Source organism: Crinia signifera, chromosome 2 (genome assembly GCF_055691185.1).
Source record: "Crinia signifera chromosome 2, ASM5569118v1, whole genome shotgun sequence".
NCBI lineage: Eukaryota > Metazoa > Chordata > Amphibia > Anura > Myobatrachidae > Crinia > Crinia signifera.
The window spans coordinates 285,834,074-285,847,348 of record NC_139218.1 but is presented as its reverse complement, the minus strand read 5'-3'; the positions used below and the strand labels follow the sequence as shown (position 1 = coordinate 285,847,348).

At 41.3% G+C, this 13,275-nt stretch overlaps 1 protein-coding gene across 1 annotated transcript; it reads left to right on the top strand.

Annotated features, from left to right (window-relative positions):
• The first annotated feature begins 3,264 nt into the window (after positions 1-3,264).
• On the top strand, positions 3,265-12,774 carry CLDN10 (claudin 10). The gene is made up of 5 exons (XM_083170802.1): positions 3,265-3,478; positions 8,265-8,426; positions 8,720-8,801; positions 10,715-10,822; positions 12,648-12,774. The coding sequence occupies exons 1-5, from the start codon at positions 3,265-3,267 to the stop codon at positions 12,772-12,774; spliced, it is 693 nt and encodes a 230-aa protein (XP_083026928.1).
• Positions 12,775-13,275: the final 501 nt, after the last annotated feature.

Here is a 13,275-nt window from a genome sequence, read left to right as displayed (position 1 = left end):
AATTTACTAAGATGTGTATTCTACTTCACATGTGATTGTCACATCCACCATGGCGTTTACCCAAAACCCCTGTGTTGTACTTAGCCCTAGGCTCTCTAGCTGCACTTATATAACCATGGAGCTCACCTCTGCTTGTGTCCCTGGCTCCGGTGGGGTACATGTGGCCGCATTGTCATTGCGTGGTGACACTGGTACTATGTGCTCCGCTTCTATGCAGGGTGTGAGTGGCGTGCCGCCATGTGTGTTTGTACCTGGTTTGCTCTCTGACTGAATGCCGGCGTTGCGCAGCTGCGTACATCCAGGCCGGCTGAAATCTGTCGCCCTCACTGGCGGGCGCCATCTTGTTAGTTACCTCTGCCTCTCCTGTGCAGCTCCGCCTCCCCTGTCAGATTGCCTGACCAATCACTGCGCAGTCCACCTGTTAAGTACTGACTGACCAGGCTAGTCCGGCAGTCAGTACAATGTTGTCGATCCCTCAGCATCATTGCTCCCGTCTGGCTCTGTAGCTATCCGCTACCATCCTGAGCGTCTCCACTGAAGATCCCCTGCTGGTCGTCTACTGCTCCAAGTACCAAGGAATCACTACCGCCAAAGAGGATCTGCCAAGGTTAGCCCTTCCATGGGGTCTCGCCTTGTCTTCATTCCCGACGGTTACTTCCACGGTCACCTCTGTCTGCAGCCACGACCATACTCAGCAAGGACAAGTCTTCTTCATTTATTTCTTTAATCATCCAATCATCCAATCTTCATCCAACCATCCAATTCTCAATCCAATCATCCAATCCTCATCCAATCATCCAATTATTTATCCAATCATCCAATCTTCATCCAATCTTCATCCAATCATCCAATTCTCAATCCAATCATCCAATCCTCATCCAATCATCCAATTCTTTATCCAATCATCCAATCTTCATCCAATCATCCAATTCTCAATCCAATCATCCAATCCTCATCCAATCATCCAATCTTCAACCAATCCTTCATTCTTCAAATTTGATTCATTATTGTTCCTACAACTCTTCTAACAATATTGCAATATTCTTTCAAGACCAAGCATCATCATCTTCTGCAATAATATATTGGACTATTGACTTTATATTTTCATTTCTGTCATATATATTTTATGCCATCAGTATCCTTGTCTTGCAATACCTTTATTAAATCAATTTCATTTCATATTACTTGTTTCACTCCATTCTGTCGTGGATGCAACCCCCATACATTAAAGCACCCAGTCTACGTTACTCTGCAGCTGGTGCTTCTAAAAGCGTGACAGTGATGTTGCTATGGGCAACCAATCAGATCCTGTCTACTATCTTCTAGAGCATGGGTCCTCAAACTGCGGCCCTCCAGATGTTGTGAAACTACAAATCCCAGCATGCCTTGCCACAGTTTTAACACTCCCTTATAGCAAAACTGTGGCAAGGCATGCTGGGATTTGTAGTTTCACAACATCTGGAGGGCCGCAGTTTGAGGACCCATGTTCTAGAGGGTGCTAAATAAATAAGTAGATTCTGATTGGTTGCCCATAGCAACATCACATGTGAAGTAGAATACACATCTTAGTAAATTTCCCCCATTCTCTTTAAGACTTTATATTACAGAGAGTAATATTGTAACTTCATTTTGGTTAGTGCATCGCAACAATTATTAGTTTTTATTCATATAGTGCCACATGGGGTACATAAGCCTCGTACACGCGGGGCGACCCGACCTCTCTTAGAATAGAATAGAATCAACTTTATTGGCCATGTGTGCTTGCGCACATTAGACATTTTTTGTGGATTACAGTGCAGCATTAAGCAGGGAGGAAGGGGGGGACACATTACATACGTTACATTAAGTTACATGTGGGGGGCACATGCCCGCCAAGCTGCGCTGAGTGACGTGCAAGAATATGTATGTACGGGGAGCAGAGAAGGAGGACTACACTTGGATCGATTGAAGGACTATGGCTCTAAGTCAGAAACACCTGGGATGCAAGTCCGGACACCATTCCAGGTTGTAGAACTTTGCTGTTAACTTCTGCCCATCTTAAAGTCTGGAATCCATTGTGTTTTCCTCACTATTTTTTTATTTTAAATTTTATGGTGTATCCTGTTGTTGGAGGAATTTGCATTAAAGTTTCTTGTGGAAAAATACACTGTTTGGCTTCTAAAGATACATTGATGGGAACGTGCATTCATATTGCTGAGTGAGTTGGGGTACGCACCACATTCCTGTCATTTCTAAGTATAGACACCATCCTATGAGAGTTCCACATTGGCATTTAAAAGATACCTTGATAGGCTTTCTTATTCCTACTATCCATGTGAGTTGGGTACGCAATCCTTTCATATTGGTGAAGGGCCAACCAGCACAAGTCCTTTTTGAACCAGTCACACGGGTGAAGATAGATTAAAAGATTAAAAGATTTGTTTGGACATACTTCACCATTTTTGTATATGTATTTCTCTTTCATGCATAAATTCATATGAGAATTAATCCGCAAAGATCTATTTCAATTCATGTGAGGATCAGGTCTGAGAACCACACATTTGAAGGGGGAAAGTACCTTTCCGTCTGATATTTGTATGTTGTGGATGTTTTTTGGGGAGTGGTGTCTCCCCATCAGGTGTTGAGATTAATAAGGCTGCTGCGCCAGAAGGCTTTTTCACTCATTCGCTTTTGTTGAATATGTATGTTGACCATATGATGTTGAACTAGGCATTGTCTGTCAGCCATCCGGATACTGAAAAAGCATGCCCTTCTTCATTTGTACATAGAAGTTCTCAGGTCAGGCAAGGGTGGGAAATTCTCAGCAACTGTGATTAAGAGAAATGCTATTTCTCATTTAATCATTAGTTTGGACTTTGCTACTAACCTCGTCTCAATTTAAACATTAAATATTTAGTGGTATCTAAAATTGTATTAACTAAGAACATTATATAGAAAAATCAGAATAATTGAAATCTCTAAGCAATAGCAGTAAATGTTTGTGTTTACCGCTAATTACATAGGTAATTGATCACATTATTTGTGGTAATATTAGTGTTTCCCTCCTCAGTGCACCCACCAGTGAAGTGTACTTTGCACCACACCGTGGCTCGCTTCAGTGAGAAAAGAAAACCATGTTTTACAAGTGCCTAATGTTTTTGTAGGATATGTAATTGTACAGGCTGCGTATGCTGCAATTCCAACGTCAGACCACCGCAGCCTCCACTTTTGGTTAATTCTGTTCCTCAAGGACCCATTCTGGTCACTTAGAAAAGTTGTACAAATATGTCTGGAGTACAAATTCTGGCATTGATATGTTGTGTTTCTGGCACCGGTGCAGTAATTGGTGCAATTGTTTCAAATGAGTGGAGAGTGACCAGCCGAGCGAGCTCTGTGATTACTGCCACTTGGGTGTTTCAGGGCCTGTGGATGAATTGTGCAGGGAATGCTCTGGGCTCATATCACTGCCGACCTCACCTCACCATCTTCCGTGTAGAAGGTAAGAATGCATGCTCTGGTGGTCTGTCAGTTACGGTACTCAGCTGTGTATCACTGATGTATAGTGTATGGCATGACAGCATTTCACATTTTCCCCTTCCATAACATGGTTTTATTTCAATCATTATGCATCACTTAATAACCAGATAACCAGGCGCAAGTACAGCTTACTACTAAAGTGTTAGTTATTGTTCTAGAATCTTAAACTAAACTGTCAAACTGGACTCCGGTTGTATCTGAAGAGCATAAAGACTTTGTTTGATATATCAATGACCAGACTGTCATAAGGAGATTATAAATTTGTAGCTTCGCTTGACATAATGTGCTTATTATACTATTTTTACAGCTTCCTAAAGCCCTCCTTTACAGTTACCTACTATATTGTATTTGTACTGTTTTATTAACCCTTTGAGCGTCAACGATACTGTGCGCGCTCCTCAAAATATCTGCTAAAAATATGCCAGCGACTGTTCTGTTAGTATAAATAAATACAAATACAGCCAAGTCACTTAATTGAAGTTTGGTTAAATATTGCACCCAGAAAAAGATCAGTTTCTGTGAGCGGCATTTTTTGCGGATATTTTGAGGCTCTCTCACAGCAACATTAGCACTCAAAGTTTTAATAAAAAGGTTTGCTTGGCAATTTTCACACCTATTTTGACAAATTCCCTTGACATTCAAAGGCAGAACATGAACAAACAACCTTTTTACTGCTGTGCAAATGGTTTAAATGATTGTAATGTTTTTTTCTTTTTTTTAATACCTATATCTCTCTATCATCTATATATGTGCATATGTCTATATTTTATATATTGTGTGTGTATAATTAGTAATAATTACTTTCAATAAATATTCCATATCTCAGAAATAAAACTTGTTGACATGCTTGCAAAGGAAAACCTTAAAAATGTATTTCCTGTCAATTACAATATTGTTTTAGCTAGAGCAAATTACTGTATTTAGTAATTACTGTATTTAGTGACTGTATTTAGAAAGTATTTAAAATGATGCTAGAAAATGTTTAGAAAATATTAATGAAACATATAAGGTTTTGGTATAATTGTGCATTAAGTGTAATGGAATATGTTGGCACTACATAAAATGGTAACAAAATAAATTTATAAATAATGTCCATTATATTTTAATACACAGAAATTAAATGTCTAAATCATAAAAAGTGTATAAATGAAAGAAGCACATTTTAAGACATTTAAAGTACAACTGCCATATCATAATAGTAACATATATTTTTTATAAATATGACATTTCTATTTTTATGGTTATACAGTATATTAAAAGTAATAACAAAACATGTATGCATTTGGAAAATATTCGGTCTAAATTAGCAAGGTAAATATTCTTTAAAGTTATCGTACGTCTCTACTCATATTGCATCCCCTTGTCTCTATGCTCCTTATAGTAACCCCTTTGTCTGCACTCTCCCCAAAGTACCCCCTTCCTGTTTGTATTCAGCCATGGATTGGGATGACCAAGCAGCCCGAACCGGGCAGAGGACTGTCAGGGTGGCGGGATAGTCTCCTTATAGGGCCTAATTCTGAGTTGGATGCAGTTGCGGCCTTCATTACATCTCTTGCTGCATTTGCATTTACTGTACAACTTTATTTATTATTTCAGTATGTAGATTTAACCTAAAATCCATGCAATACAATTGTACCAATTATCTTTTCCTATATTAAACAGAATGATGGCGGATTTAATAAGTAACTCGAAGAAAGTTATTTTAAATTACTTGTTTAAAAAGGATTTAGAGCATTTACAGAATTCATGGGGTGCCAAATAGGGTTGCCAATGCCAGGATCAGGATTTTAGGATTCGATTGTGCATGGGCAGTCTAATGCCTGAGGACACGCTCAGACGCGGTCTCCTGCATAGAAGTGAAATAAAATAAATAGTATATTTTATTCTATATACCTGTAGTATAGTAATGTATGGGTGTCCCCAGGTAACATGGTATATTACTGTAATTAAGTATTTAGCCAATGCTGTATGTAGGGTGTATGGACCCAATGGTAAACCCACTTTTAGTGGATTCTAACAACTAAGGTTTCTCTATATTGTTTTGTGTATAGGTAATTGAGGGGTTAATGTAGATATAAACATTTGTAAAGCAACACACATGGGCAAGAGTTATGCACATGCAGGTAAACATACAAAATATGTAAACAGAATAACATAGATGGTAACACACAATGGGGCAGACGTATTAAGCCTTAACAAGAGATAAATCCAAGGGTGATAAGGAGAGATAAACGTCCAGCCAATCACCTGCTAACTGCTATGTTACAGGCTGTGTTTTTAAAAAGTCAGTAAGGAGCTGATTGGCTGGACGTTTATCTCTCTTTATCACCCTTGCATTTATCTCTTACTAAGGCTTAATACATCTGCCCCAATACATGGATGCCTACCTGACCCTCTCCATGAGGGAGAAAATGCTCTGTTCCTGGCCTTCCCTGGTAATGTATGATTGCCATCACCTATGGTGAAACACCTTTCTTATCAATTACCTAGCTCCCCACAGGTGATGGCAATCATACATTACCAGGGAAGTCCAGGAACGGAGCATTTTCTCCCTTATGGAGAGGGCTAGGTAGGCAAGTATGCCCCAATAGGAGAGACAGTGTGGGGAGAAGAGGGAACGGTTCTACATTCAATATTCAGTTTATAGTGAATTAGTAGGTTAGACGTTTGGGTGGGGAGTGTACAAGTGTACACCTTGATTTAAATTGTTTGTTTTTAAAGTTATGCACTATATCGCCTCTCCATTCATTTTGTATGGTGCAATTAGAGGAAGAATATAGGAGTATCAGTGTTAAAGTACCCTGTGATAAAGATTTCGTTATACCCATTCTGGATGAACATTTATGGTGACATTTATGATATTTATCCACCAGTGGTGCTTTAATTTGTTGGGAACCCTTTTAGCGCTGATTATCTGTATTCATTGTTATTTTGTATACTGTTTTAGGGTGTTATTTGAATGGCACCTTTTACTTTGTATATCTAGCTGCTTTTAGGTTATTATTGTGCGCACTTCACTGAATCTTTTTATCAAATATTATAATATGCAAGCCAGAGGAGAATATGCAAACGCCACACAGTTAGGGCAATGGTGGGTTCCAAGACCACAGTGCTGTGTATGTGTGTAAATATAAACCTTATTGTCAGTTGCTTGTGTACATGTCACTGGTGTAGAAAGCAATATGTATACTAATCTTCAGGAAGCGTATGTAGCCTTGCACACTGTGACTCAGCAAATTGCAATGTGACTCAGACATAATAAGATGCATGGCTCGCTAAGCTGCTAGAACTCCTTTGTTGAATTATATAGAATGAAAAGAAAAAAAATGTGCTCCCTCTAGATTAATATGATTTAGGTATAACTGCCTGTCCCATTAACTGTCTATGGAATTAAATACTTAGGTTACAATATATTGTGCAATTTCTCCTGTGTTTTCAGATGTTACTACAGTATAATACTAAAATAATCTCCACATGGCTGATACTTTAGTGGGCACAGGCTTCATATCTATGTGCAGGACAGAACAAAGTGTAGCATACATTTGTATCATGACAAGACCATGTTTATGCTGTGTAGAAATTGAAGTGTTGGTATAATTGGTAAGGTTTTGTATAATTTATGGTGGGCGTTTTTGCCCAGTGTGTATGCAGAGCGTTTTTCGTTCATCCACCCCGTCGCTCATCTGCTGGTACTAATTACCCGACCCCTCCCTTCCCCCTCCATCCCTCCCGGGTAGCAACAGCAGCACACACTTCTACTGCATGTGTTGTGCTGACAGCAGGCTCAGCAGGAATGTCTCACTGACAGCGTGAGAGGTCATGCTGAGCCTGCTGTCAGCAAGCACATGCTGTAGGTGTGTGCTGCTTCTGAGATTACAGTTTTTAGAGTTTTCTTTCACCCTCCTCTAAACATTTTGGGGGTGTGGCCTAAGTGCGGTAGGTGCCCACACCTCCTACACTTTGGCCACTCCCCCAAAATTTTACCGGGGCCCAGCATTCCTCTCGGCTGCCCTGCACACCACCTAGAAGAGGAAGCCATGCTCCCTTATATGAGATAGACATGCTTTTAGTAAGAAGAACCCACACCCTCTTACAGGGTATAAGGATGTACACACGGTGTGATTGCCTTGCTATTTGATTAGGATCAAATCGCACGGCAAGGCAAGCGCATTAGATCTGTACTATATATGGGGGGGGTATTCAATCTACCGCAGCTATCTCCCAACAGGGTAGATGGTTGTGGGGCCCTATTCAATGCTGTCTTTCCCGACAACATTGAACAGGGGATTTCAGCAGAATGAGCCCGACTTCACAAGCAGTCGGGCTCGTTCTGCCGAGAATGGCCAGGAATTGACAAGCTCTCTTCCCAGCCGCAGCTCGCGGCCACGCCCCCTTCTTATCCCGCTGCAGGCGCGACATTGAATCCCACCTGCAAATTCTCGGTCGAGCAGAACGAGAACGGGACAGGGTCGCGGCTGTCGGGCCAGCTCGTCAAGATTGAATATCCCCCATAGTCTTGCCTGCACAGTCTATTGTTCTATATTGTATTTCAATGCTGCGGGGCCATGCATTGGGATCGAACCAAAAGCATTCAATTAAATTTTTCTTATATAAGCAAAATTGAATAGAAAAATAGACCACATGGAACCGTGTGTACTGGGCATAACATTACAAAGAACGTCTTCATCTTATATGAGGAAGAAATGTCCAACGATTGATAACAACTGACACTTATTTTAAACCATCAGGATTTTTGCAGGCCTGCAGAGCTCTCATGATTGCAGCTATATGTTTGGGATTCTTTGGGACAATATTTGCACTTACTGGCATGAAGTGTACAAGGATAGGAGGCACTGACCAAGTGAAAGCTAAGGTTGCCTGTGTATCCGGAGCACTCTTCATATCCTCAGGTAATATTATTTGCAGTTCGGTTTAAATCTCCGAAAAATAAATAAATGAAAATAAATTTAAATACTCTGTAGATGGCTCCTCAAACTCCATCTTTGGCTCACCCATAGCTCCCAATAAATGCACAACAGCTCTTGCACTAGGTATAATTTAAAAAATGTTATATAATTAATTGACACCAAAGCACGTAAATGACTTCTATCATAAATGACATGTAATTACACGCAAAGCACATAGCGTAAATCACTTCACTTCATAATACTGAAGTGTCTATGTTTGCTGTCATGTATTCCAGGTATATGCTCCCTGACTGCTTGCTCTCTCTATGCCCATAAAACCACCTCAGAATTCTTTGACCCAACACTTGTCTCTGCAAAGTAAGTTCTGTTTCCCTAATGCAATGTAACAAGACACACATACAGATGTACTGTGACATTCTTTATGCTCTTCAATCTATTTTTTATGGATACAAATATATATATATATATTAATGAAATACAATTTAATGGTGTAGAGAAAATAAATGCCTTATGGAGGATGATGTAGACAAAAGGTTGACAATGTCGACATTCATCATTTCTACACAATGTTGACAGTTACTTTATGATGTTGACATTCTTAGATTGCGCATGCGTATGGAGTGTAGCATGCGTGAGCCCGAATAGTAACAGAGCTTGTGGAAGCCAGTATTTGGGGTGGGCGTGAACGGTGGTTTTCTGGCAGTGTCAGAAGCAATGCAGGTGTGCCCAGGCGGTTTTAGGGAGGGCACCGGCCTTGATCAGCCTGTACCTGTCTCAGTTGTGGAAGGGGCAGACGTACATTTGCACAGACTGGGAAAATCATTTGATGGTGAGGAATTGCGTCTGGATTTGCAGTGAATAGTGATGTTATCACAATTCCCTCGCAGACTTCTACAGGCCGGATTTTCACTCTGGGTTGCAGCTATCAGTATAAACACACCTTTTATGAAAGGCCCCAGAGACTGCAACACCACTAAGCAAGAGGAATCACATCATGAAGACCAAGGAACGCTCCAAACAAGTCAGGGATAAAGTTGTGGAGAAGTAGGGGTTGGTTTATAAAAAAAATCTAAATCTTTGAGGATCCCGCGGAGCACCATCAAATCCATCATTTTCAAATGGCTTTATGGAAGAGTGGCCAGAAAAAGCCATTACTTAGTGTTAAAAATAAGAAGGCACATTTTGAGTTTGCCAAAAGGCATGTGGGCGACTCCTCAAATGTATGGAGGAAGGTGCTCTGGTCAGATGAGACTAAAATGTAACGGCCACCAAGGAAAACGCTATGTCTGGCGCAAACCTAACACATCTCATCTCCCCAAGAACACCATCCCCACAATGATGCTGTGGGGATATTTGTCAGCAGCAGGTACTGGGAAACTGATGTCTGCCTGTTATTTGAGACTGGGACAGAGGTTCACCTTCCAGCAGGACAATTACCCGAAATATACTGCTAAAACAAGACTCGAGAGTGGTTTAAGTGGAAACATTTAAATGTGTAGGATTGGCCTAGTCAAAGCCCAGATCTCAATCCAAATGAAAATTTGTGGTCAGAGTTGAAAATTGCTGTTTACAAGGGGAAACCATCCAACATGAAGGAGCTGGAGCAGTTTTGCCTTAAGGAATGTGCAAAAATGTGAGTGGCAAGATGTGGCAAGCTCAGAGACTTATCCAAAGAGGCTTGCAGCTGTAATGTAGGCATGTTCTGTGAGTGAAATGATGCAAACATTCAAACAATCCATTTTAAATCCAGGTTGTAAGGCAACAAAACATAAAAAATGCCAAGGGGGGGGGGGGGGGGGGTGAATACTTTTGCAAGGCTCTGTACTTGCAGTCATCTGTAAATTTGCAGATTAGTGACCAGGTCTGAATCAGGCCCTTAGGCTCATGCAGTTGAAACTAAGCCCATAAGGTCACAACTCTTTTTTTTTAGGACACCCTATACCAAAATGTTCTTGTTGAGGAAAAAAAATATTAGAATAAGAAAATTGAGTGTATATGCCATCCTTCAGTTCAATTATGTAGCAAGGAACCAAATTTGCTTCTGGTTGCCCTCATATGTTATGATTGGCAGCCACCCGCTCTGGTCTTGCCTGTTGCATTGCCCATAAGGAATATAAATTGGTCCTGAACAACCAATCCAAGGCACCCTTGCAAATGTTCCAAAGAAACCCAGGCACACACATTGGGAACCGCTGGTGTATATCATTACCACTAGCAGCAAGGACCTTCTAGAATATACACCGAATTACATTGTGTTTTTTTTCTTCCAGATACGAGTTGGGGGCAGCACTGTTTATGGGGTGGGCTGGAGCTCTACTGTGCATGGCTGGAGGATTTACGATTTGCTGCACGGTCTCAGCTGGAAGCATCTTTCCAAGGTATAAATGATATTTTTGCTATGTGTGTGTGTTTGGTGTCAATACATTTTACCTAGTTTGTCTATGCCCAGGGACAGCCCAGGAACTATGTTATCATGGATAATAATGTAAAAGGAATTCTGGCACTGAGTATTGTTATGAGTTATTTCATTTACAAAACTGCAAAACTGTGGCCCCACTGTGGGGGACATTTACTAAAGGAAATTTGTAAAAAATAGGTGTATTTGTATTTAGAAATACACTTGTTTTTGACATACTATCCCGAAAATACGGCAATTCGTATTCGTATTGATAGCACATAAGAAATGCCGTATTTTCGGGATAGTAAATGTCAAAAATAAGTGTATTTCTAAATACAAATACACCTATTTTTTTACAAATTTCCTTTAGTAAATTTCCCCCTGTGTAACTTCTGCTTGTTTATGAAGCCTGAGGTGTGTGGATACAATGGTTGGTACTTATATGTTAGTTGGGCGCCCACTAAGCTATTTGCTTAGTTTTCCGCATCTGCTCGCCACGCTTCGGGCTCGGTGGCTCACCACACTATATGAAATCGACTCCACGTGGACATGGATAGTGGGGATATGAGCGTACTAACTATAGTGGGCGCCCAACTAACATATAAGTACCCAATGGTTTGCATTTCACAAAGTGCATCAAGGATGGTATTTTGGGTCCCAATCCACACCATTCCTCTGAGTTATAAGGCACAATGGGGGTTATTCTGGTTAATTCGCTCGGATGCGTATAAGCATCGATGGTCGCCGCATATGTAAGAGTGGAATGAGGCACCCTTACATACTGTAAGTGTGCGTGTTCTGAAGGAAATGGGAGGGCACGGCATGGCCTCATTAGCATGCGAACCAGTGTTCTCATAGGAACTGAGCATTCACATATGCTAATGAGGCTGCCCACCGACCCACACCCCTTTCCCCCCCACGCCCGCTGTCCTGGGTGCATGCAACCAGCGATCTGTGTATTTTGCAGTGGGTGCACACACCCTGTGTATGCACATGTGCAGAAATGCGCAGTAACTAAACATTGGTCGCCGTGCGAACGAACAGCAGTTGTGAACGGACCTGAATAAGGTCCAATAGGCAGACAGTTGTCAAACATTATGTACGAGGGTACTTCCCAAAAGCTGAAAGGGCTTGAACTGTACTGAAGCTGTTTGCGCACAGCAAATGGCGAGAACAAATGCACAATGTATCCACATGTATGCAGCTTTCTAGACGACTAGACGGCAGCACAATTTACACACAGACATAATTACAACTGGCATCATCAATTAAAAAAAAAAATCACCCATATCTCTGCCAGTGTTTTGTCATAAAGTACAGTATGTGAAGGTAGGAAAGGAATGTCAATGATTGCAGGGAAATTTTATTTATTCGCGTAGGCATCCATAAATGAACAAATAGTTGTTTGTGTTAGATGCTAAATGTTATTATTTTGGTAATACTTTTTCCTGCAAGTGATGTACAGAACTAAGCCTTGGAGAGTGGTGAGAGATAATGGTCCATCCAATCAGCTACTACCTGCCATGTTACAGACTATACCAGCGGTAGACTACATGTGACACTCCAGCAGCTGCTGTGAAACTCAACATTCCGGCAAGCCTGGCCACAGTTTTAACTTCTTGCAGTAATACTGTGTCAGTCAGGGCACGTGTATTCCCACACCTGGAGCTCCATAAGTAGTCTTCCAATGTACTATAGTCCTAATAGAAACTGAACAACATTCATTTTTCATTTTTAAGCACAAATCATAGTAAATGTTTTACCTCAGGAATAACACTATGACATACTGTAATCTTTCTTTCTAGACCTTCTTATCCATATAACGCTGCAGCATCATCCAATATGAGCTCACGGAATAAATCCAAACTGGCAACCAAACTCATGAGCCTTCAAGAATCCTCCCCGGGATATAATAAAAACTCTTATGTTTAAACACATTTTTGCCCTTATTCTGGTTGACGCGCAAGGCTGCGAATTCCCAGCCTTGCGAGTCTCCGAATGCCAGTCTGTCTGCCCCCTCCCCTCACATGCCGCATTAATTTGCACGGGCTGCAAATGGATGTTTAACATTAACATCCAATCGCAGGCTATGTGGAAACACCCACATCATTCAATGGTCGCCGACCATCGAATGATGTGGTGAGTGCACGCATATATATAGTGACGCTCAGGTCACCTTAGATATGCGTGCATCCTATGATGTCAGCTGCCTGCCCCCAGCACCCACTGATTACCATGGGAACACCCATGAAACGCTGGGTGTCCCCATGGGCGTGACTATCCACCGCCGCCCCACGCCCGCAGTCTTGGGTGCATGCGCCCGGAGAACAGTCTGTTCGCCGTGGCGGCATTGCACCCAGCGTATGCACATGCACAGAAATGCGTCTGCACACAACATTGGTCCCCTGTGCGAATGAATTAGAATAACCCCCT